Here is a 26848-nt window from a genome sequence, read left to right as displayed (position 1 = left end):
CTCAGCAGTTCGAGAGTGTCCACAATTTTAATTTGAACGTTGTGAGTTCTATTGAAAATGAAAATATTCTTATTAAAAATTTTCCCGATGTTGCCTTGAGACTCCTGGTTAAAATTTTCAACAAGTGTTTTTCATTAGCTTACTTCCCAAAAAGATGGAAAAACGCTAAAGTAATTCCTATCCTCAAACCTGATAAAAACCCAGCAGAAACATCAAGTTATCGACCAATTAGCTTAATTTCTTCTATCAGTAAACTTTTTGAAAAAATTATCTTGTTGAGAATGATGTCCCATATAAATGAGAATTCAATTTTTTTACCAGAGCAGTTTGGATTTCGTCATGAACATTCAACTACTCATCAACTTGTCAGAGTAACAAACATGATAAAAGCAAATAAGTCTTCTGGGTTATCCACTCTTCTAGACATAGAAAAAGCATTCGACAGTGTTTGGCACAAAGGTTTAATAGCAAAAATGTCTGATTTTCAGTTTCCTATTTATTTGATCAAAATGATTCAAAATTATTTAACTGATCGTACTCTTCAGGTTAGCTATCAGAATTGTAAATCTGAATTGCTACCCGTACGAGCCGTATTTTCACTTCTGATCTTCCAAATCTACCCGTTGGTTGTCAGAAATCGCTATTCTGTGACGACACAAGTCTGTTAGCCACAGGTAGAAATCTAAAAGTGATCTGCAGTCGTCTACAAACAATGTCCTGATGGTAATAACCTAATCATGTATATAATAGGGCTGAAAGTCACCAATTGTGGCTGAACACCCAATTTAAATCTTAATAATTTAATTTTAACTCATATTCCAATAAATAGTTATTAAAAAAAAGTGGCTTACACTTTCAGTTTCGGAGATAAAATGGCATAAGTGACTTAAGCAACAAAACGCACTTTTTTCTAACCGTACATTTTCCCCGAAAATAACCAAATCAAATGTATTATTGCTGATACTTCTGCCCCAAGTGATGCAATTGGATTCGGTCGACACACGATTTCAAAAGAACGTAATCACATGTCACACTGCACGCATAACCATATATCAAATACGACCCTGTTGGCGTACAATTTTCGTTGGGCTTCCGACTATTGGTACAAAGCTTCATACAAATGAACCAACGAACCGCGGGTAACATTTAAGTGAAATTATTATTCAAACGTTAATGACAGGAAACCATTTGTTTGAACCGTGATATGAAAAAAAATCAATATTTTAGCCTGGAACAACTTTCCCATTGTCTACAGTCTGTGCTCTCGACTATCATCAAGAGACGCATGGCAACGGCTACTGTCAACTGTACTGCTCTATCAAACCACAGGACAAAGTTTCCTAAGCGAGTAGTAGTTGCAAAAACAAACCACAAGCTTAATATCCTGCAACATCCATTCCTCTGGCATTTAACAACCCATTACTGAAGATGTAACTATTTTTTTTTCAACCGACTATTGTTTGTTTCGTCCAATCAACGCTAACGACACAACTTCCTATCAATTGCTGTCAGTCTTCAAACGCTGCCACAATCCTTTGATGGCACTCTCAAGTGCATTCCAACATCAGCCAGCCAGTCAGTCAGTCAGTTAGTCAGTCAGTCAGTCAGTTGGTTGGTTGGTTGGTTGGTTGGTTGGTGGAAGCCGCCTTCATCGAAAAAAAAAAATAGAAAATCGGATTCGGTTGGGGTTCCCAACCCAAGCAGAGTTGGAAAATCGAAAACCGGAGACACATAGCAGCCCCTGAAGGGTCTGTCCGAGGCACGGGTGAACAGACACGGGTGAAAAGGGAGATGATTATTTTCCATTCGGTGTAGCGTTTTGGGTTATACTTTTTTCTCCCCTTCCACCCCCGGTTTGTTCCGTTGTGTGTTTCAACCTAGCACAACTTGCTGACGAGCGGGTGACTGTTTGTTCGGAACGGAACACAAGTTGGGGTAGGTTTTTCCCATCGGTCCTCGTTTGTTTTATTTTTTATTCTGCTCTCCTCGTTTGTTTCGTTCGAAGGACTTGTGCACGGAATGATACCTGGCGGGAAAAGTGAGCGAACCAAAGTGCTGCTTTGCGTGGCGGTGGGAGACGAAACCAACTGGCAAGGGTGAAACGACGGGGTGTTCGTCTTTTATGTGTTCAAAGTACTGCATTGACCTAGATTTCTATGTGCACATAGAAAGAAGGACTTTGTTCGACGCTGGAGCTGCCTTTTGCTCAGAGCGGTCGTGTTGTGCTGCAGCTGAGAGTGCCTTGTGGAACTACCACAACGATAAAAGGATGAAACTCTTCCTTTTGGTTTTGTTGTTTTTTCCACCTTTGATAAGGGTAGCTGTGCTATGTGCAAATAAATATTTTATATGCTATTAGAGATTTCCATTCAGCGCTGCTAAAGATGGATATTTTCGTTTTTGTGTGATGTTGTCTGTGTAGATTGGAAGAAGTAACTTGTGATAAGCATTTTATATCTTCTGTTACAGCTTTATACGTGGGGTGGGCGATCCTCACGCTTCAAGAGGTCTGATATGATTCCAGATTAAAGTAGTTTGGCATTTCTAGCTCGAATGGAAACTAACATTGCAATATCCGGAATTTTACCTTGACACTTACAACGTTGCCAAAAAAATTTCTATGTTGCTAAAAACTACTATGTTGGAAACATTGGAATGTTAACTTCATTACTTATTAGCAATATTTGCATTGAAAAACTCGCCATATTTTTTGGTTTTGTGTTTCAGCAACTGAATGTTGTTTAAAGTTCGGAATCAGCAGACATAGAAAGCAGCTAAGCTTTTTCTCATAGTAAACTTAAAAAAAACTAACAGCAAAACAACAATAACCGGATGACAACCCTTTGGCACGCATCAGAAGCCTTGCCATCAGTTGAATAGTTTGGTGCATAACCGTTTCCTTGATTGCCGGAAACGTACTTCAAAATAATGGCAATCTGTCTGCATGCATCCCGGTATTCGAGGCGAGCGGCTCCGTATGCACTTGCTTGAACTAGATTCTCGTAATCCAATACAATTTCCGTCGGCTTGAAATGGTGTACCCATCAGGCAACCCCCTCCCTGTCCAGTGTGACTAACGTAATTATCGTTTCTCGTTTCAGATAATGGTTGTCGAATCGGGACTAATTATTGCTTCCCAGAGGATTGCTTGAACAACACTCCAGCCAGCAACGGAAGAAGCAGACGGTTCCCGCGCCGTGCCAGGCTCAGCCATGATTTTGCGATTCAAAGACCACGGCAAATGCAGGAAGAAAAGACCAGTAGTATCGAATAGGAATCGTTTCAGCAAATGAATCTCCCACCGTAGACATTTTTCCGTTTATCCGCGTCCTCGGTCAGTTTTCTGGTTCCCGGAAAGTCAATCAAAACCGAAACAACGAAAACGCTAACCCCATCAGGTCATGTACCGCGTAAACATCATAAGCACCAATCCAACCGGGAACGTACAGCAGCTGCAACAATCGCAGCAACCGCTGAACACGGCGACGACGACGACGACGACGGCGACGGCGACAACCAGCAGTCAGCAACCTCCGCAACTTACACTAGTCCAGCAGCAACAGCCCACGAGTGGCATTCAAACCATCAGTGCCACCACCACAACCATAATCGGACTGACGGCACTGAATGCCTTCAATGCCAGCTCGATCAGTGGACTGGCGGCAGCAGCAGCAGCAGTGTCATCTGGTGACAGTTCCGCAAGCGCTGTCGGGCCTGGCAAATCGGCCACGGTGGTAAATACCGGTAGCGTAACGGCCAAGCGTATCCTGAAGGCGGCCGCCAACAATAACAACATCAGCATCGTTAAAATTGGCGATGAAATCATGCTGAAAGCCGTCAAGGTGGAACCCGTGCCACCCGATTCCGGTGGCGGAGGTGGAAGTGCCAACCCCACCAGTGGACTTACCGTTACCGTCGTACCGGCGGCCACGGCTACGGCCGTGTCAACGGGAAGCGGAACGGTTGTCGCAACTGCCGGCAATGGCAAAGTCATTTACGGCGCAAAACGGCGGCTGGAAAGGTAAGTGTGTGGGGCATTATTAAGCGAACTGATGCTTTTCGTAGGTTATCAGTGATTTACATGGATTACCGTCATCGAAAATCATATTCGAAGGAATTGGTTTCCTCAAGAGGGTGCAGGTTAATTCGTAAGAAAAACTGCTTATCAAAATCTTTTTTGTCGTGAATACGACTTACTTTACAATGGGCGCCAAAGAGGATCAAAGAGGGTAATTCAATAGGCGCGTTTGCCTTTCTCGTATTTTGAAAGCTCATAGCTCAGTGATCTGTGGAAGGATGTATATAATCTAACTACCAATACAATCGAAAATGTTCAACTTGAACGTGTATTGCAACAACATTGAAGTTTTTCAATAGTACACTGTTGAAAAACCTATTTGATTTAACCCATGACAGCACCAGAAAATCAGAACGCCAGAAAAAAAAAGTTCAGCAAGGCCCAGTGCTTTTCAGTGCTTTTCAGACAATTCAAAGCACTTTTCAGTGCTTTTCAGAGAATTCAAAGCACTTTTCAGTGCTAAAGATCATCATAAAGAACTAGTTGAATTTTGTCGCTTTCCTACCATTTTCTGAGCAACTGTTGTCGAAACAAGACACACGCGAAAACCATCTCAGATCTAGATTCAGATCTTGTTGATTGTGACAATTCAAGGCACTTTTTAGTGCCACAGATAATCATTAATAGTTATTTAAACTTTCAATATTTCCTACCAAAAGATTAATCAATTATTATTATTAAATAAACTACAAATATGTCGTACCTAGCCTCCTATATTAGCAAATTTAAAAGGAATTGTTTCAAGTTTGGAATATATAGTTGTAGAATAGTAGCTGTTTAATGTAACTAATCTGTACTTTAATGTAGGTGCATCGCTTCAAACTCTATTCGTAAAAAGGGGGAAAGCTTGCACAATTCATACAATCAATCAACTAACTGATATTCGAAAAAGTGATGGGAGCGTCCCAGTTTTTTCGTATTCACGACATCTAGTTATGTCTCTGACATTAACCACCCGCCCTCAACCGCACTTCAAAGTACAGAGTTGCGCAAGGAACTTGACACATTTTTTACTCCGGTTACAGTGGAACCAAACAAGGGAGGGAGAAACTTTTGGGTGATTGCATGAAACACTGCAATCAAAATTCGTTATTTTCACACTATATTTATCTTTCCTGCATCAAACACTACAATTGAAAATTCGTTATTTTCACACTATATTCATCTTCCCTACGACTTGGAATACTTGGAAGAAATTCAGGAATCGATATCAATCTATTCCACGATTGGTGCAACAAAAGTCTACTCAAGCTCAATGTAAAGAAATGTAACTCAATAACATTCAGTAGGCAAAATGAAACTCTATCTATAAACATGCATCTAGGAAACTAACTTGTAGAAAAATGTAAAATTGTACGAAATTTAGGCGTAGTCTTAAATAACCAGTCAGCGACTGGCACAGCACAGAAGGCAGCAAGTGATTATGAATGAAATCTCCTACCCAGTGCTTGAACGGAAGAATAGATATTGAGCGAGATGACTAGTGATTGTTTTCTGGTGAACAGAGAAGATGTTTGGATATATGATACCGGTCGTGAGGCGGCTAGGATTTGGACCATGTTTGATGTACGCTTTACCAAACCCGTTTGTGTGGTACAGCCGTGTATATCATGCGCACAGGTTCGAGTCCTGTCTCTGAGTGTATCTTTTTCCAAAAAATCATCTTTTCTGTGAATTTCTCATTCATTTGGCTTCTTCAATATATGTTTCCACTCAGTCATTGCCAAAACTGAGTTAAAAAAAAGTATGCATACTAGCTTATTTTTGCCTTTCTCTATAGACAGGTATTTAAAGATTGTCACAGAAAGTATGGACGCAAGCAAAAACTGCTGCCATTTCGCAATGGCTCAGAATCTGTCAATTTTTATGGCTACGTCCTGTTGTTTACACTCTTCTCTAGCCACTTGCGCAGTTGTTTATTCGTTTTCGTTAATTTGTTTCGAAATGCGTGGACTTTCAGCAGAACAACGTCGAAAAATTGTGTACAAATGTTGCACAGAACGCGGACTGTCACTGAGAAAGATAGCAAAAATGGAAGGAGTAAGTGAAAACGCCGTGCGAAATGCAATCAGGAAGTTCGGTGAGGATAACACCTCAGTTGGATAAACGTATACTGAAGGCGTTCGAACAAAAGAATGAGGTTTCAGTTCGGGATGTGACCAAAAAAAGTGGGCACTTCGAAGTCAAATGTTCTTCGTGCTGAAGAATGTTTGAATCTTCGAACCTATAAGAAGCAGAAACAACCAAAACGTACTCCGAAACAAGAAGCATCGATCAGGCCGCGGGTTCGAAAGCTGTACAATACGATTCTTGCTGGAAATTTGAACTGCATAATCACGGACGACAAAACCTACGTGAAACTCGATTACGAATCCTTGCTGGGACCACAATATTATACGGTGCGAGAAGGGCAAGTGTTAAACCAGTCCGAGACATCGATTGAAGTCGAAAAATTTGGTAAAAAAACTATGGTCTGGCAAACAATTTGTAGCTGCGGTAAGATTTCGAAACCCTTCATCACCACTGCTTCAATGAACAGCGAAATATACATCAAGGAATGTTTACAAAAACGACTTCTACCCATGACTCGAAGCCACAAGGATCCTATTGTCTTCTGACCAGATCTTGCTTCTTGCCACTACTCGAAATCAACGGTAGAATGGTATACTACCAAAAATGTCGTCCCAAAAGACATGAATTCACCAAATTGCCCACAACTTCAACCAATTGAGGAATTTTGGACATTAACGAAGGCACATCTTAGGAAACATGTCTCGGCAGCCGAAACCATTCAACAGTTCGACAAAGATTGGAAAAAAGTGTCAAAACTTGTCGCCAAGAAGTCTGTACGGAATTTAATGAGGAACGTTCGCAAGAAGGTGCGCCAGCTAGTCTACAATGGCTAAGTAGCAAATGTTGAGAATAATATTCTGGGCAGCATTAGTGAAATTTTTCAGCTTCACTTCTATTACGTTTTTGGAAATCGAATATAAATTGATCCGCGTTACACGTATTACTTTAGAAAAACGAAAAAAAAGAAAAAACGTGGTCCTCCACAAACGACAACGCAAAAACACCTGAAATTGCGTCGATACGTGGGTGACCTTATGCTCCACGAAAATCATTATAGATGTCGCCATTGCATTTTCTCTGCCATCGTATGAAGCACGCTGCACGCTTATCCGTATACAAACAATCAAAGAACGTCGTAATCTTTCAATGCTTTATTTAATTACGACATTATTTCTCCACGCGTACAATCATCTTCACTACTATCGTAATTAAATTTTTATGTACCTGACCGTCAATTACGAACACGGAAATTATTTTTAGAAAGACACAATAGAACATGTTAGTCCAGTCGAACGAATAATGCGTCACTATAATCAATTTTGTTATAATCTTGATCTTAATATGTCAAAAAATCAAATTAAAACTTTATTATAGAAATAATGCGTAGTATAAGTAGACATTGTAAATTATTTGTATGTAGTCCACATTTGCTTGACGAAATAAATAAACCACACAATGTATCGGCAAGTAGACGAATGAAGGTGTATTTTCCATCATGGAGCACTGAAGTGTTGCTCATCGCGTTTCAAATTATAACTCGTTTTTGAAGAATCAGTTTCAACTATTCGTGAGTTCGAAAAATATTTTAAATAATGGAGAGGCTTCTCCATAATCTGTAACGAGTTCGTCTCGGTATAATAACGACAATTTTGTTTGTTTACAGCACCGAACAGGTGTAAGTGAGCTTTGTCGCTCATCATTATGCTGCTTAGAGAAATCTCACCACTGCCTACCATTTCGAGCATCTTGTTCCCGAACGATAAACGAGCTCCATAATCCACCGGTTTGCAACTGCTGGATGATGGCGAACTTATATGGATGAAAGGACAAATCTTCCTTGATTAATCGATGGAAAGAACGACGAGAAATTTGTTACTTACCCGAACGCGCGTGACTTTTCACTAGAGTGGATCAAACTGTGGTGTCCGAACGTGACCCGAAGATTTTATTTTGGTCAAAGAATCAGTTTTTACAAAATTGTTCACCCACAGCTTCACAGTATTACGCGAAGGCATCGGCATTTTCGGCTTTAATTTAAAATGTTTTTCAAACTCATGAACAGTGGTAACGTACGACTGACGTCTTCAAAAACGAATTATAAATAAAAACGCAGTGAGTGACACTCCAGTGCTCCATGATGGAAAACTACTAGACGAAATAACTATCCGATGCCGTATTCGATTTCTCCCTCTCTTGTTTGGTTCCAGTGTAGCTGAAGAACAAAATGTGTCAGGTTCCTTAGCGCAACCCTGTATAACATTCGAAGAATATTGTGTAAAATTTTCACGAAGAAATCTTATAAAATACTGCAATGGCAGTAATTATACGTGCATGTCTAGGAAAAAAAAAGTAGAACTGTGGTACCCCTCCTCACTTGGTGCTGGATCATCTGAAATCAACAAATCAAAGTTTATTAGTTTTTTCAATTCTTCGTTTTTTTTAACTCTTTGAATTTTATTGTTAAATAAAATTTATTGTAAAAAAATCTGAATGGATTGGTACAGCAGTTCTGTAGCTATGACGGGCTCCAACTTCAAAAACGTGAATTGTGGGAAAATGCTTCGAACTTTTGAACACAATGTAGACTGCTACACTAAATCTAACACTCTATGCCAGTGATTCCCGAACTTTTTTGATTTAATACCCATTATGGATTAATGTTTCTCTCTACTGCCCACCAAGTTGAAAAGAAATAAAAAATTCTATGTCAATCGATGTAGCATTTTTGCTGCTAACTTGAGTTAGAGGGTATGGCGTGAAAACTAGTTTTCTTCCCAATCCTACCAGGTTAAAATAAAATATGGCTTATGGATCTTATCGAGCAAATATTGGGTAAAAAATGTGTTGGGAATTGGAGACTCAAGAAGAATCCAAGAAAGTAGGGTAAAGGTTTGATAAATGTTTACGTATGAGATGACAGGAGTGAGACTATCGAAGCCATATCGGCCGTGTACAGTCAGATCATATATCAAATTTTTTTCTACCGGGAAGTCTTCTTAGTTGGGTTTCATCACATCCACAGTAGTTCTGTTGGCAGAATGATTCCTTCGGAATGGAAAAGGTTGCGAATTAAGAACTGTCTCCAAGAACTTGTGTCGCCAGTATTCGTTTTTCGTTATTTCATTTTACCAGTCATATTGTTCGTCTGTCTTTCCTTTAGGTAATGGCGAAAAGTAGCGATTATCGTCACTTATCATTTGAAATAGGTTACCGCAATTCAGTCATGTTGACAACAGTTATGTAGTCAGTTCGTGCTCGCACCTCACCCGACACAGTCGAACATTTCCTACGGTCGAAACGATAGAAACAAAGACAATACAGTGCAGTGAACAATAGAGTGTACGAAATGGGCAAATACGATTTAACAAAGCCTGAAATTTGGCCTACAAGACCAAATTCAATTTGTATTGATTTCAAGCGCTGCAAAGTTAGACCAGTAGCAACCGAAATTGAAATCTCGCTTAAGGAACGAATGCATCTGAACGTTAATGATGTAAGTGAGATTCAATTCAACAAGGCGTCTAACTGTGTCTACATTATGTTTAAACGTGAAAGAGATGCAATTACATTTGCTTCGGTTAATAACGGGGTGCACAATGTTGATCATGACAATGTTAAATATAAAATCCCTGTGTACATGGTGGACAATGCCATAGAAGTACGCGTCCATGACCTTCCCCCGCACACCAGCGATCAATTCGTTCGAGAAAGTATGTCGCAGTACGGTGAAGTTCTTTCCATCCATAGGGAAGTATGGCGGAATTTTTTTCCGGGTATCCGGAATGGCGTGCGAATCTTACATCATTTGTGATCAAGACGGGATACATCCGTGTAAAACGCTGATTACGTATGAAAATCAACTGGCAACATGTAAGTTTTGTGAACAACCTGCACATTACGGCAAACCTTGCACTGAAACTGCGAAAAGGAAATCTTCAAACAAAAACAAGGACAACCGCTCAACAACGGAAACTAGTGAAAAAAAAAACACTTTCACCATCAAACCAACTATCAACTGCAATCAATGTACAAAGCGCATCTACAGCAACTAGCGATAAACCCAAGACTGCGATCAACACGATGAAAACAAGGAGACGTAAACCACTCACAACTCCAACGATGTAGCAATGGATGATATGAGCCACGGACAAAGTGACCTCCAATCTTCGCTAGAAGGAAATGGAAGCTCCTCACCCCCTAGAAGAAGAGTGACAACGAGATCCAACAATAAAAGAATAATATTGTCTAACAAAAAACTTGGGTCAATCGGCCACGTAGAGCTTATTTATACGCGAATCGGCCTGAATAAAATTGTTTATAAAAAAACAGTTATGTAGTCCTACGTCAACAGTTCGAACAGCTCTAGAGCTGCGTAGTTCGTTGTAATTTGTTATCACCAAGCGCATAGTACATCAAGGACATGTCAGAGACTAGTTCAATTGGAACTAAATGCATATACAGGGTCCGGCACTCGAAGTGTAACCAATTAAAAAGGCCATAAATTCAGTTTGGAAAATTACTTTTACTTAATTCAAAGTACAAAATGTGTAAAAATAATACAAAATTCAGAATCAATTCACTTTTGCTCGATATGACCACCTTTTGCCTTGACTTGATGACTTGAGAGAGCGAAGGAGTTGCTTCGTTTGGCCGAATGTGACTTGCAGGTATTTTGGCCCACTCGCGGACAATAACTTTTTTCAGCGCCTCGAGACTGGTGTATATTTTAGTTCGGACTTTGCTCTCCAAAATGGCCCAAAGAGAATAATCCATTGGATTCGCATCTGGTGAATTCGAGAGCCATTGTGTGGACGTGATGAAGTTCGGGACGTTGTTTTTCAGCCATTCTTGGTTCACTCGAGCTTTGTGAGACGGTGTCGAGTCCTGCTGAAACGTCCATGGTCTGCCACCGAAATGTTTGTCTGCCACGGCTTCAAAGCAACCTCCAGAATACTTTCCCGATAATATGTCGCATTTACCTTGACGCCAGGCTCGATGAAAACGATTGGAGAACGCCCATCTGCGGTTACAGCGACCCAAACCATTATCTGTTGCGGGTGCTGCCTCCTGGTGGCCAATCGATGACTCGAATTCTCGTATGAACGGTCGGTCAAGTAAACCCTATCGTTTTGAGAGTTTACGAATTGCTCAATTGGAAAAATTTTCTCGTCAGAAAATACAATGTTCGGAAATTGACCGCTTTCGGCCAAACGAAGCAACATCTTTCGCTCTCTCAAGTCATCAAGTCAAGGCAAAAGGTGGTCATATCGAGCAAAAGTGAATTGATTCTGAATTTTGTATTATTTTTACACATTTTGTACTTTGAATTAAGTAAAAGTAATTTTCCAAACTGAATTTATGGCCTTTTTAATTGGTTACACTTCGAGTGCCGGACCCTGTAATAACGAATAGTGATGATGAATTTGAGCTGTTCGTTTCTTTCAAAGATCATCCCAGTTTATAGCATCCAGTGTGCTATTTAAAAATAACGTTTTAAAGACGTACACCTCGCCAAATAGATCTTCCAGACCAAGCAACTGGCTGATTAATGCCGTATTCTGCTCGTAAAACCAATCTCACCGACTGTACACTTATGTTACGAAAGGTCATGGTCCGTGTCTGCGCTTGTTTGTTTATTTATTTTTCGTTAAACATATTTCGCATCTGTTTGTTCCGAGTCCCCGGGTACCGCTGGTTGCCGTCCTCTCTTACATGTGATAAGTTCATTTGTTTTTCATCCATTTCGAAGCCTGGATGAACAAATTTTTTGTTTCAATCGATTACTTGGAATTTGCAATTTGCACTTTTTATCAATTAACTGTTCACACAAAGCTCAAGATAGTCAGTAGTAGATGAAAATTTTGGATTTCTTCGGAAAAAAATTGGGTGGGGCTAGGAGGTCAAGGGTGCCAATTTAAGGATTGTGGCCTTCGAAATGACGCTGTTTGGGCGTTGAGCGGTTGTTGATCTTTTTCGCTAGGAACGGTGTTTAAATGTGTGATTTATTGATGTAAATACACAGTCCACTTTAAATCAACCAACTCCGAATCAACGTAATATTTGCTGCGAATATTACAGCGTAACAACTTTTTTGTTAATTTTAAAAATTGTGTGTTTTCTAATTAAAGCCGGATTTAGACCGCGTGATGAATTAAGTAAACAATTTGCTTTCAAACAGGCAGACAATGAAGTTTTATTTATGTGTATGTACTCAGTTCAAGGCATTACCAGTGGATGCAGGTGGACCTACAAGCAAAGTCTTGGCTTCCAGGTCGGGGTTCGAACATACGACAGCTGGCTTGTAAGACCAGCGTCCTATGCGTTGAACCGCCAACCTGGGACAATAACATTATATAATATGTTGCAATTTAACATATTATATTTGTATAATATAATATAATACAATATAATATAATATAATAATAATATGACATAATAACATATAGTATAATATAAACAATAAACCATAATATGTATTACCGGTTTTAACTTTATTATTAAATTCAATGAATGAGATATGGAACGACTTGAATAAGATGTTGATTACATTACATTTCAACATCCGGGGTTGGAGAGGCCGGTAGGGCTTAACTGAGCTCTGTTTTATGTTTCATTTTTATACTACCGTTCCTTTTCTCCAGTATAAAGTGGAGAATAAGTGAAATGAACATATCCCAATTGGGTTTCACACGACGACAACAGATGAACGGTAAATCAAGTTCATTCTTGACGTTTATTGGTGGTTTTTATACCAGAAATATTGTAGACTAGAAAGAAATAGTATAGATTGAACATGTGAGCAAACCACTGATAGCTGCCAAACAATGTTCATCCAGTTTATTTTGTGAGGTTGTGTCATTTTCATGTGGGACCTGGTGGGTGAGATGATCTGTGAGTGAAGTAAGAACGGTAATAATAAAGGCTCGACTAATAGTTGAGATAGAAATAGTTAGAATCTTTTAGAATAGAAATAGTAACTCACACACCTAGAAAATATAGTGTAAATATATACGAGCGTCAAAAATGACTCATTTTTACAGTAGATCATATTACATATTCAATGCATTCTGACATATTTGTAAGTGTTGAAGCATGTACATTTACTTCGACACATGTAAATCATTCTTGTAAAATTCAGTCGTTTTACGAATTACGTTCTTATGATTTGAGTCATATGCGGATTTACGTCACCGGTAAATTTCATTACTTTTGCTGTACAATGTTACGATGTTTTCTTGTGGAATACATTTGTGTATGTATTGGTGTGCTTATGTGTGTATGTATGTATGCATGTATGTTTATATGTACAATATACATTATTTAAAAAACGGATACACGACGATGACGATAACTACAACTAAATCCATAAGACACAAACATGAACACACATTATAACAACAATTTTTTTAAATCTATTTGAATCAGCACAAAAAAAAACAGTGATCAAGTGGGCACCATAGCCTAGGAACGTATGTGTGTTGATTTAAAATAGAAGCTCATAGAAGCAAATCTTATCAAGGGTCCAGTGTCGAACTGAAGCAAAGGACTGCTGCCACTGTGACTACTTACTAAAGAAATATGACATAATAACATTTAGGATGATATAAAACAACAATATAATATAATAATATATAAAAATGTGATATAATGTAATATAATATAATATGATATAATATAACGAAATAAAATATAATATATATCATAAAACAACACAATATAATATAATACAACACAATATGATAAAATTAGTGGTACAGATGGTACGCAAACGCATTGATGTCTTTGTTATTTAGCCTTAATTTCAAAACGATATTAAAAACTTTCCTTGAGCCATTTTCAAGATACTCTCACGTTTCTTTTGAAATGATAATATAAAATAAAATAATGTAAGTAAATTTCAGAAGACCTCCAAACCCTTGGGGGACAAAGAATGCTCAGACGTTAAACACACGAAACAAAATGCTTGCAAGACGTTTTTATAACGAGAAGGAAGAACTCCTCAGAATTTTGAACGAGAGCATACTTCGGGCCAAGAAATGTAGCTATTGGAGACATTTTGTCGAAGGTTTGTCAAGAGAAACCTCAATTAGCACTCTTTGGAACACGGCTAGACGAATGAGGAATCGTATCGTGGGCAATGAGAGTGAGGAGTACTCGAACCGATGGGTATTTGACTTTGATAGCAAAAATTTCCCAGACTCAGTTCCTAAGTAAAGCATTAGCAACGGGAGTCTACCTCAAATAATGGTTCCATTGATAGCCTCTTTTCAGTGATAGGATTTTCTATAGCACTCTTGTCTTGTAACAGTAACGCTCCTGAGTTGGACAGAATTAAATTCAACTTGGTGAAGTGAGACGTTTGTTGGAAATGTTCAACAAGTTTCTTAAGCAAAATATTGCTCCTGACTGGTGGCAAGTGATAGTTATCGCCATTCAAAAGCCGGGGAAACCAGCTTCCAATCACTACTCATTGTCCTGCATCAAAAAATTGTCAAAAAAAAATGACAACTATCTAGTAACCCCATGCACACTAAAACGATTGGCAGATGATGGCGTGGTTTCCGTTACTGGACTCAAAGCAGTTGATCTGCAAAAACCATTGCAAGATACCTTAGATAACTTGTCCGTTTGGGCTGTTCATCTGGGTGTCGAATTCTCCACGGAGAAAACAGAGCTGGTCGTCTTTTGATGAAAGCATGATCCCCCGCAGCTTCAGCTTCATATGATGAAAAGAATGCTCCAACAGGCTTTGACATTCAAATACCTCGGGGTGTGATTTGATTCCAAATGCACGTGGGAGGACACATTAGGTTTCTGATAAAAAAATGTAAATAAAGAGTAAATTCTCTTCGAACAATAATAGGATATTGGTGGGGTGCTCATCCGAAAGATCTAATAAAATAGTATCAGACAACGATAATTTCAGTGATGGAATGTGGATGCGTTTGCTTTCGTTCCGCTGCAAACTCTCATATTATCAAACTTGAGCGAATTTAGTATCGTTGTTTGTGAGTCGCCTTAGGCTGCATGCATTCGACACATACAATGAGTCTTGAAGTTCTGGCGGGAGTTCTTCCATTGAAAGATCGTTTTTGGGAGCTTTCATTGCGACTGCTAATAAGATGTGAGGTACTAAATCCCCTGGTTATTAATAACTTCGAACGGCTAGTTGAACTTCAATCTCAAACAAGATTCATGACAGTATATTTAACCCTACGTCACAGGAAATCGACCCTTCAAGATATATTCCTATCTGTGTCAGCCTCCTAAATGTCCCTGACTCAACTTTATTTTTCTAAACATCCATGCAGCGCGATGTGCGTGGAATTCCGGAATACCTACGCTCGATGGAAATCCCTAAAATATTTACAAGTAAGTTCAGGTATATTGACTCTGGGAAAATGTTTTACACGGACGGATCACGAATTGAAGAGACTACTGGGTTTGGTATGTTCAACAATAATGTTTCGATCTCATTTAGGCTTCAAGAACCTGCATCTGTTTATATAGCAGAGTTAACAGCAGTTCTTTATAGCTTGAGTGTAATCGTCACATTATCCTTTATTTCCTCTTCACAGATAGTCTGAGCGCAATTGAAGCCATTCGATCAAACATTGCTGGCAAGAATGAATCGTTTTTCCCGGACAAAGTAAGACAGTACCTGAACGACATATTGAGTAATAATTTTCGAATCACTATAGTCTGGATTCCGGCTTATTAGCCAAACCGGGTGCTATTGAGGTGGTGAAATTTATGAACGGCTGCTCGGCCATCCATGGAAGTTGACCATCAATGTTAACTTCCCTCTCTGAGCAGCCTAGATAGCCGTGTAGTGTCGGTAGCGGTTTCCCAACTGCTAAGAATAACGCTACGGTCCACCTGTACCGGTGGTATAAGTCCACCAAACAGGTAAGCCGTGTGGCATCCGGCGGAATTATTTTTTACCAAGAATTGATCCACTGGTTTCCTATTCCATGTCGTAAAAGGCCACAAAAATAGGAACTCCTAAGTCAAGGTGTATTTCCGTGCCGATGGCTGAATGGCTGCAGGAGGTTAAACATTGCAGTCGTGAACGGAATATCTTGGGTTTTTCCCTTACTGGATACACGCAATGCTTAGCAATCAACTTCTTTGATCATCGCTTCGGTAGGCCAGAGATTAGAAAGCTGAGTGTCTGTGGGTGTCCTCAAGGTGGTGTACTATCCCCACTTTTATGGAACCTAGTCGCTGATGGTTTGTTAAGGAAACTTTATAACCTTGGATTTCCGACTTATGGTTTTGCCGACGATTATCATATATTGATGACCGGTATAAGCATTAACACTCTCTTTGATTTAATGCAGCAAGCCCTGCGATCTGTTGAACAATGGTGTTGTCAGGTTTGGATTATCTGTAAATCCGGGCAAAACATCAATGGTGCTTTTCACTCATCGTAGGATAATTACAGGAGCTCGTCCGTTGCAGTTCTTTGGTTCAGGGGTCACTGTGGTCGATCAAGTTAAATACGTCGGGGTTATTCTTGACTCAAAACTGAATTGGTCTGCTCACATTGATTTCAGGATTAAAAGAGCTTGCATGGCTTTCGGCCAATGCAGACGAGCTTTTGGAAAATCATGGGGACTCAAACCCAGATATATTCATTGGATCTACACAACTATCGTTAGACCAATTTTAGCATATGGATGTCTTGTATGGTGGCAGAAAGGAGAAGTCGCGACAGTTCAGTCAAAGCTAAATCATCTCCAAAGGATGGTCCTAATGGCGATGACAGGAGCATTCACGACAACTCCTTCTGCTGCTCTAGAGGCGCTACTGTGCATTAAACCACTACATGTGTTCCTAAAACAAGAAGCATTATCTTGTGCATACCGTCTTAGGGTTACAGGGCTTTGGAACAGTAACCCATTAGAATATGCTACCAGTCACACTCGCTTGTGGTCTCAAATGTTTCCGTGGGATGAGTATTTACTCGCTCCTAGTGACCTAACTCTCACAAGCAGTTTTCCTTTTAAAACATTCAATGTGAGCTATCCTCTTCGTTAGGAATGATTGTCTGGTTGTCTGGAACGACAACTTGATGAACACATAGTTTGTTTTACGGACGGTTCTCTGTTGAATGGTCGTGCTGGTGCTGGTATCTACTGTCGTGAAATAGGCTGGAGCAGTCTCATTCACTTGGTAGATGCTGTACTGTGTTCCAAGCAGAAATCTACGCAATTCTGTGTGGAGTACAATCGGCACTTCAGCAGAGGATCTGTGGTAAACGTATTTATTTTTGTTCCGACAGTCAGGCAGCCTTAAAAGCACTCAGTTCGAATGACTCACGGTCGAATCAAGTGATCGCATGTCGAACTCAAATTGAAGACCTCAGCATTTCAAATGCTGTTTACTTCATATGGGTACCCGGCCATTCTGGTATTACTGGAAATGAATGGGCTGATGAGTTGGCTAGAGCTGGTGCAACGAATGATTTCGTTGGTCCTGAACCAGCTTTACCACTTTCAACTAGTTGGATAAAGCACAAGATACGTTCTTGGGCTGCATCCAAACATGCCAGCTACTGGCGCAGCTTGCAAACTTGCGCTCAGACAAAAGCATTTCTACCAGATTTAAATCTGAAAATGTCAAAGTGTCTACTGCATTTCTCCAAGTATCATTGAAGTATTCTGGTCAGAGCTCTGACTGGACATTGCAAACTCAATTATCACATGGCTACTATTCAACGTGCTGAGTATTATTCGTGTGATTTGTGTGAATGCGATTATGGTACTTCATATCATCTGATATGTAACTGTCCCGCATTGACGCAGCTACGTATCCGGGTTTTTGGTTCTCCATACATGGTTGAGTCTGTGTATGCGGAGCTAAAATTGAAGGATATTCTCTCGTTTCTCACCCAATGTGGTAAGGAGCTATAGTCAGAAGGGTTCATCGTTCTTCCTGGAGTGAATGAATCCCTTCTGTATTCACCTTAAATAGGGTTTGGCAGATTGTTTGGCATCCTCTGAGGGGTACCGAATTTACTTCTTCTCGTACATACTGCGAGTCGTTCTGCATTCTTCCGGGAGTGCAGAATGGTGTCGCTTTTGTAAGATCTCTAAATCCTCTCGGGGGTTGGAGGTTTTATTAACAGCAGACTGTTCGGGACCTCGTAGAGGTTCAGAATTTCCTTCTGCTTCCACTAAATGTGATCCTCAGCAGATTGTTCAGCATCCCTTAGGGGTGCAGAATTTACTTCTGCTTTTATGTGTTTTTGTGTCGTCAATTTTTCCCATCCTCCTAGTCCAACCCTTACCATTTCCTTTCAATCCTTCCCTCTTATATATCGGGAAAATGATGCTAAAAACAAATTGATGGCAAGGCACAAATCTCCAAATATCAAGGGGAACGTGCCATTTGAGCCAATTTGTTCTGATTCCTGATTCCTGATAGGCTTCAAGAACCTGCATCTGTTTATATAGCAGAGTTAACAGCAGTTCTTTATAGCTTGAGTGTAATCGTCACATTATCCTTTATTTCCTCTTCACAGATAGTCTGAGCGCAATTGAAGCCATTCGATCAAACATTGCTGGCAAGAATGAATCGTTTTTCCCGGACAAAGTAAGACAGTACCTGAACGACATATTGAGTAATAATTTTCGAATCACTATAGTCTGGATTCCGGCTTATTAGCCAAACCGGGTGCTATTAGGTGGTGAAATTTATGAGCAACCGATTGCTTTTAACGAATTCCATAGCGCGTCTCGCCAAAGAACACTTGCCAGCTGGCGAGCTTCTTGGGATAAATATGATCTGGGTCGATGGATACACTCAATTATTCCTGCAATATCGACAAAGGCATGGTTCAAGGGACTTGATGTGAGCAGGGATTTCATTCGTGTGATGTCCACACTCATGTCCAATCACTACACGTTAGATGCACATCTCCTTCGAATTGGAATTTCCGAGATAAATCATTGCGCTTGTGGCGAAGGTTACCGCGATATTGATCATGTAGTTTGGACATGCGTGGAGTACCGTGATGTCAGATCTCAACTAATAAATTCCTTGCGTACTCAAGGTAGACTATCCAATGTCCCAGTTAGCGACATTTTTGCTTGTCGTGACCTTCTTTATCATTTCATTAAGTCCATTGGAATTCCAATTTCATGTTTATATTATGTTAGACTCCTTCCTCTTCCACGAGTTCAACCAATAGACAGCTATTTTCCATTGAATAAAAGTGATGAACTGATACAAATAAACCTGAAGCAGTTATAAGATCATGTACAAAATAAATGTTTATTTTTAATGTAATTTATATTATCAAATCGCTTGATAGATGCTTGATGTTTAGATTAACTAATGAATTTCGACATACAAATATGATATTCGAAAAGTATTAGGTTTAAAGTACTATGTATAGTGGATGCTACGGCGAAGAAAAACTTTTGAAATAAACTTATTTAGCTCTAGAACGAACATTGATGTTGATTTGACTAAGTAGTGCAGGACAATCAATATTGACCAATTCTTCGACGAAATTTATAACTAATTCGGAAATTTTACCATCACCATATTCTCCGAAAAAAAGTCTTTTTGTATTCGGGTATACATTCAAGATTCAAAATTTTCATCAAATGTGGTGGAGGCAGACAGACAATTAAGTTTTATGATACAAAATAGGGCTCGAAATCTTTACTGTACTGCATTCAAAAGCTATGGTCCAGATAAGATAAGATACTAGAAAATCATCCTCATCGGAAATGACACCAAGCTTGTATAAAAAAACCTAACGAGAAAGTATGGATGCGCTATTTGATCCCCTGATGTCAGTCAGTGAAGATGAAAATACTGTTTCCGCTATTGATCATTCTCGTTTCGGTGTTCTGCTACGCACAGGATCTAAAATGCGTTTCGGACTCGCCGTATTACATGCCGAAGTTCTCGGTAAGTGTTGATTTTTCTTTTGAGAAGTCGAACCGAAGTAATCCTTCACTTTCTTCTGGCTTAGGCTAATTGGTTCAGAGCGACCGAATATTGCAACTCGTTGGGAATGCGTCTAGCGGTGATCACCAACAAGGAGGCTAACACACGAGCAATCCTTGCGCTGGAGACCGAAGAGAAAAAGTTGAATACATCTTTAACGGAAGTCTGGCTAGGCGGAAGTGACCTCGCGACCGAGGGAGAATTCTATTGGCAACCCACCGGGACAAAGTTCGAGTACAGTTTTTGGATGATAGGCGAACCTAACAATGAAAACGTTGAAAATTGTCTTCAGTTCCGGTACCGAGCTTCGGACGGTTGGGGTTGGAATGACAAGAATTGCTCTCTCGAAAGAGTTTTTATGTGCGAAAATACAGAACCGAAGCGGGTTGTCGTAGTGTTTTGAACAATGGAAATATATTGTGTAGTTGTTGTTCTTTGAAATTTGGATTGAAATATAAGTTAGTTCCACAATCAGTTAATACGATAAGAAAATAATCTGCTCTTAACGATTTATTAATTTTAGTTTGACGTAAAGCCGCCATAACTAAGTTCAGTTTTTGCAATGACTGAGCGGAAACATATATTGGAGAAGCCAAATGAATGAAAAATAACAGAAAAGATGAATTTTTGGAAAAAGATACGCTCAGAGACAGGACTCGAACCTGCGTTCTTATGCATTCCGTGTATACGTGCTACCATTTCGCCACTCTGAATCTTGTTTTAGTCACTCTAAAACGCCAAACAGACACAATAGCGCGTACATCGAACATGGTCTACATCCTTGACGTCACCCGACCGATACCTTATATCCAAACATCTTCTCTGTCCATCAAACACTAGTCTTCTCGCTTTATACCTACTTCTCCGATCAAGCATTGAGTAGGAGAGTGTCCAGTCGCTGACTGGACATCGTCAGCGACAGACCTTTATGAAGGTAGTATTGATTGTCTGCCCTTTCAATTGGCTTCTCCAATATATGTTTCCGCTCAGTCATTGCAAAAACTGAATCTGCTCTTGTTGTTTTTAATTAAACCAGCGGCACGAATTTGATAGGTAGTTCAGCATAAGTTGTTAATGCCGAAGACGAAACGGAATGAAAGGCATGTGCACTAAGCTCAAACCAAAACCCTTAAATGACAAAATCCTAAGATGTTCTATACATTCTAAAGTAAAGATTTCCGTTGATGCGATTCGTGCACGAAAAGAAATCCATTACTGCTGTTATGATTAGAAAATCATGAGCAATAACTCTTCTCCCACGAAAATTATTCATGGTTCGAAAATGCGTTACTTGAAGAATGCATTTCTTGCAAAGCTCGTAACTCTAATTTTCTATCCGGATATCACTTTGAACCTTCTGCCTCAAGTGATGTGATAGATAAATAGATTAATGGTAAAGCGAAAAGCAGACATTGAAAAGCACCTACTGAAAATGTTTACTTGATCCTGAAGCATGTTATTTAATGATCGTGTTGTTTTACCAACATAACATATAAATAAAGATAATGAACCGAAAATTGACATCATAAGAGACACTTTTCATTTGACAAACATCAATGTTACATTTTGTTCAAAATGTATTCTTACATATTTGATGTGATCGTTGTTGCTAGAATAATACTCCGAGAGCTAGCGTTTAATTCGATTGTGAATTTGGAACACCATCTAACGAAAATCAGAAAAATATTTTGTTCAACCACTTTGATTAATTTGTTTCATAGATATAACAACACAAGCTGTATTGATGCGCCTAAATATTATGAATAAGACGATTTTTTTTGCAAGAATTCGACATAGAATTTCTTTTTAAGAGGTTTGATTCGCTTGTGTTTTTCCATGCAGTTCGTTTAAGTGTTTAAATTCTGAAATACAAAATCAAAACTGAAGTAATGAACGCAAGTAAACACGTTATCTCTTGCGTCCTCGTTTTTCAAAAACAAAATATTTTCATTTTAAAAGAAGTTTGTCGTGCTTTTCACTGAATTTATATTGCAAAAATTACACATAACGCCTGAAATTACCATCGTAGCAGGAACACGCCTGAAGTTATACCCAACAACTTCAAGTGCGTTACATTTAAATTTCATCGAAATCAGTCCGAATGGATCATGATCCGAGAAATTTTAATCATGGTGTATTATCATAACATGAAAATATATTATTTTCCCCAAATCATGACTCGTTTTGCTCATTTCTAGAATCGGAATATTGCCCGTGTGTCTTTTGAGAAGTTAAGTAGTTACACATGAAACAATTTTTAGTCATTTTCAAGAGTTCAAGCTCTTGGTGAAATATAGCCAAATTAATCACCAGAAATGACACTAGATCTCGACGTTTCATGCAGTTCTAAGACATTTGGCATAAACATTTTTTTTTAATTCGAATATTCCCTTCTCCATTCTTCAAGATCCAAAATATTTTTGAGGTGCTTAAACGCTTTACGAAATTAGAGAGGACCCCAAAACATTGGCACCCTAATATACACAGTAAAAAATGTTTGCATGACATTTGGTTCTCTATCTCATGGGTGGCTATTGTCTAGAACAAAGCTTGTGGAAAAAAAACCCAAATGACTTTGCATACGGAATGACAATAAATGACCGATTGAAAAACAACGATTAGTTTCAAGCATTCTTCACTTTTCCCAAATAAATTTACTTATAATAACCGTGTTCGAGATATTTAGACATGAAATGCAATAAAATCATATTTTCAATTAATAACACTGATTCGATCAAGTTACTGGTAGTGGTATGTTTCATTTAGGAGTACACAGTTCTTATATGTGTGAAAGCAAAATTTTGGCATTAAATTCCTTTTGTGGAATTTGACCTTTATGTTTCAACAGACTTCGCAGCCTATTCTTAGTGTAGAGAATCATTGCATGGCCAGTACTACGATCCTACTGGATCCTTCCAGGTCGGGGCTCGAACATACGACTACTGGTTTGTAAGACCAGCGCCCTGCACATTGGACCACCATCTCGGGACATATGCGTAGACTTTTGAAACGGTGCTATTCATTAAAAATTTGAATTCTTTGAGTCAAGTTTAAATATCTGGACCACGACAACTTCTAGGATGGCCACTATAAGTAAATGTATTGCTTTTTATGTGTAGAATCATATATTATTATTTAAATGACTCTTCACTAGAAATCTAAAGGTGGAAAATACCTTAAAATTATTCCAGCTGTAACTTTACTAGGAAATTCACACTAATCAAATAACAAAGAATGTGGATTTTAGGTTTAAGTTTAAAATTGATTCGTTTAAGATAATTGAAGAAGCGTTTTTAATTTGATTTTTCCGTTATTTTTTTTATTGTTTGAAGTGTTGAATTTTTTTTAAATGCATATATTTTCAGAGTTCTCAACCGATTTCCTAGGATATCTTCTTTGACAGCATTTTTACAATGAAAACAATGCGTCAAATCAAGGAATTTTATTTTCTGACCAGAGTCGATAGCCGGTACTAATATTTGTAGCTGCAGCAAGAAAAGATTTTAACTATGAAAAGATTTGCATTTTGCACACACTTTCATAACAATGAATAACTTCTCAGAAACTAAAATTTTATTATATTGAAGATGTGTTTCATTGCATAGTTTAAAAAAAATCTCTATTGCAAAACACCGTCAAAATCGGTGCGTGCGGGGTATCTCTTTTTCTCTTGAATTCTCTCTTTCTCTTTTCCCGGCTCTCGGTCGGTGGCTGATAGCAAACTCAACCAGACAGCATTTACACAGAAGTGTCAAAAACTGAGTAGTGCTGGCGTCAGCTAGCTTCACACCGGCTCCCCATTCTGTTACACCGTTTCCCGTTTACCATCCCCTCAACCGACAGTAATGCTCGATAATACCCCAACAAAGATGAAAGTTGTTGCAGCACCATTTGGAAGCAGCAATGATGAGTCTTTCTTCCTCCCTCCAGCTGTATGTACAAATACATAAGCATGTACCGCGCGGGAAGCATGTCGACCTCAGGGAACTCATCCTACCACCGCCGCCGGTCTATCGCTTCAATGACACACCGTTCCACAGACCCCGTTTCGTCCGCGCGAAATCCCTCGTGACCAACTGTCTTCTTATTTCGAACTTTCTCGACGTCGTTGCTGTTTGAGCTCCGACGTGTCGCAGCCTCTCTGTTTATGCCATACCCTACTGGCATCGAAGCGTGTGGGTGTAGACCTAGGGCATGGTTTGTTTGGTGCTGCTGCTGCTGCTGCTATCGTCTGATCTACTCTGCTGACGGGGTGTCTGCTGTTGTGACTGGGGTGACGAGTGACACAGGGTTGTGAATCTGAACAGATGAATTTTTGATTTTACGAGGGTACCTTTCCCCGATCTGTGGGAGATTTTGTATGATGGTGTGTCGACTGAAGTGTGGACTTTTCAGATGGTAGGCGGGAATATTCAGTTATTCTCTAAATGATTAGTTGTTTGTGTAGGCGCACATCCTAATCTGCTCTGACATTGACAGATTGACAGTTTTAATTAGTTATTTGAAAAAATTTCCTTACAACAAATTGTTTTTGTGTGTGAATAATTCGTTACTGCCATTGCCGGATGTTACAGAGTTTCAGAACCATCCACACTAAATTCATTATCTTGCATGCTTTCTTCTGTCAAAATAACTTTAACGCGAATTAAATCACAATGAAATTAATACCGCATTATTTGTCATTTTCTTTTATCCCGACACGCAACGTACAGCAATGAGGAATGGATATCGTCCCCTAGTCCGGGCAGTGTGCCAGGTTCCGCACCGCCCCTAAGCCCTTCACCTGGTTCCCAGAGCCATACCTACACGACCACCATGTCCAATGGGTATTCGTCGCCAATGTCCACCGGAAGCTACGACCCATACAGTCCAAATGGGAAAATGGGTAAGTACTGACGATCATGTCGTTTCTGTATATAGGTGCAAATGCAAAAAAAAACAGTCGCAGTCCCTCTGCCGAACAGTAGCGTAAACGTTGCGATCGAGTGGTTTGTTCGACACAAAGATGGCAGCAGTGACTACGATCAAGCGTTTTATACTCTTCTCTTGCGGATTCGAGTAAGCGATAGCCAATTATGATACCCACTAACACAGTTGTACGCTTTGTATCTTTGTGCAGCATTCAATTAATGGTTAAGATTTTTTGCTTTCATTGCTACTGCTGCTGATGCAGTGCACGTTTCACTTTCATAATTGGGTTCGTTTTGTTTGGAAACTCTTCACGTTCAATTGGTTCCGGGCAATCGCCTATTTTCGTGCTGGTCCACCATGCTGGTGCCGATAAAATTCAACGTCAATTGGAACCTGAGCGATCGCACGCTCATGTTCCCTCGTAGTGTTGGTACATTACTAGTTTCACGGTGCTGCGAGAATTCTGCTACGATACTTTCAAGAGCAAGACATTGGGCTTGCCGCAGGGGCTGAAGGAATGGATAGGATTGGCTGGCTTTGACGAGGTTCGTGCTGCTCGTTGACTTTTTACTCGAATTGTTTATGGGTGGGTCAGGCGTCAGTAAGGTCACTGTTTCGTTGAAAGTGATCGGGCTTACCTTGGCGGTGACAGAAGCACGTGACACGACTGGTAATGTGATTATTTTTTTTTGTCTGAGTTTATTCAGACCCTGATACGTATACTAGTACATTTTTGCAACCAAGATGACTTCATTATACAGGACGTTTTTTTTTGGTTACCGGCTGGGGAGAGTTGTTGAATTCTTTATTGGACGAATATATGTCAACCAGCTGCTTACAGGTCCTGCAGCAATTAGCTTGCTAAAGTTTCTTCGCATGATGACAGATTGTAACATTTGAAATTCATTCTTCCAGATTATTCAACTCAAGGGGGAAAATACACATACATACAAAAAAAAACGCGAAGCAGACATTTCATTTGTGAAACCAAGATGACTTCAAACCTCTTTTAGATACTTGTTTTTAATTATTTTATTTTGTTGAAAAAATGCCTACAAGTTACCATTTTAGACGGTGTACAATGAAGTAACATTATCAATTTAAAAAAAATCGAAGTTTACATCATAAATCTAGTACTGAGGCTCCATAAAAATTAACTAAACACCAGTCATTCGAGCAATTCTTCATAATTTTGGTATTGCAAAAGAAAAAGAATCCATGTGTTAAATCTTTGCAATGTGATTTAAAAACTCCCGATGTTTTAATACCACATTCACGAACAATAATAAATGGCAACATTATTATGGCAACACTATAACGATAGGCGTATTGCAAATGGCACGGAACCGTTATACATATCTTCTCCATTTAGTGTTTCCAATAATATTCCATGTAAATAAATTCCCGTGTCGGTGGTTAAGAGTAAAAGGCACTGGTCTCATAAGTCAGATAGAGTATGCTCGAGCCCAGATCTCAGATCCCCAGAAGAATTTTTTAGTGCCAATATGATCGTAGCATTAGGTTATGTCATTATTTTGTACACTTGCGAATCAACTGTAATGGCTTTTTTTCTGTCTATTGAAACAGCAACACGAGAAGAATAAAATTGATTAAGGATAGGGTAGGGTCTAAATTAAATGAAAAAAAAACATCATTTTTGCGAATTTTTTTTCAGTACTATCGTTCAACAAAATAAATTCAAACGTTTTGCATAATACAAAGCATCATTAGAACAACATTTTTTTATTTTTACGAGAAAAAATAGTGAGAAATAAGTCGGTGAAGAAGTATTTTTAAGAACGCTTCTTGAAAGTCACG

The 26848-nt window shown here is 39.2% G+C and overlaps 2 protein-coding genes across 3 annotated transcripts in view; both read left to right on the top strand.

Annotated features, from left to right (window-relative positions):
- The window catches only part of LOC131439359 (ecdysone receptor), a 632366-nt gene that overhangs the window by 203556 nt on the left and 401962 nt on the right, over positions 1 to 26848 (top strand). For both annotated transcript variants that reach the window (XM_058610274.1, XM_058610275.1), the window contains 2 exons: positions 3102 to 4021; positions 24832 to 25004. In XM_058610274.1, coding sequence (XP_058466257.1) covers positions 3402 to 4021; positions 24832 to 25004 — 793 coding nt within the window. In that variant the 5' untranslated portion in view covers positions 3102 to 3401. The remainder of the gene's footprint in view (positions 1 to 3101; positions 4022 to 24831; positions 25005 to 26848) is intronic.
- On the top strand, positions 19932 to 20560 carry LOC131439361 (CD209 antigen-like protein C). The gene is made up of 2 exons (XM_058610280.1): positions 19932 to 20080; positions 20145 to 20560. The coding sequence occupies exons 1-2, from the start codon at positions 19976 to 19978 to the stop codon at positions 20520 to 20522; spliced, it is 483 nt and encodes a 160-aa protein (XP_058466263.1). The 5' UTR covers positions 19932 to 19975; the 3' UTR covers positions 20523 to 20560.

The sequence above is a fragment of the Malaya genurostris genome, chromosome 3, assembly GCF_030247185.1.
Source record: "Malaya genurostris strain Urasoe2022 chromosome 3, Malgen_1.1, whole genome shotgun sequence".
NCBI classification, from domain to species: domain Eukaryota; kingdom Metazoa; phylum Arthropoda; class Insecta; order Diptera; family Culicidae; genus Malaya; species Malaya genurostris.
Note: the sequence above shows the minus strand (reverse complement) of the source record. Positions and strands in the feature narration are given on the sequence as shown.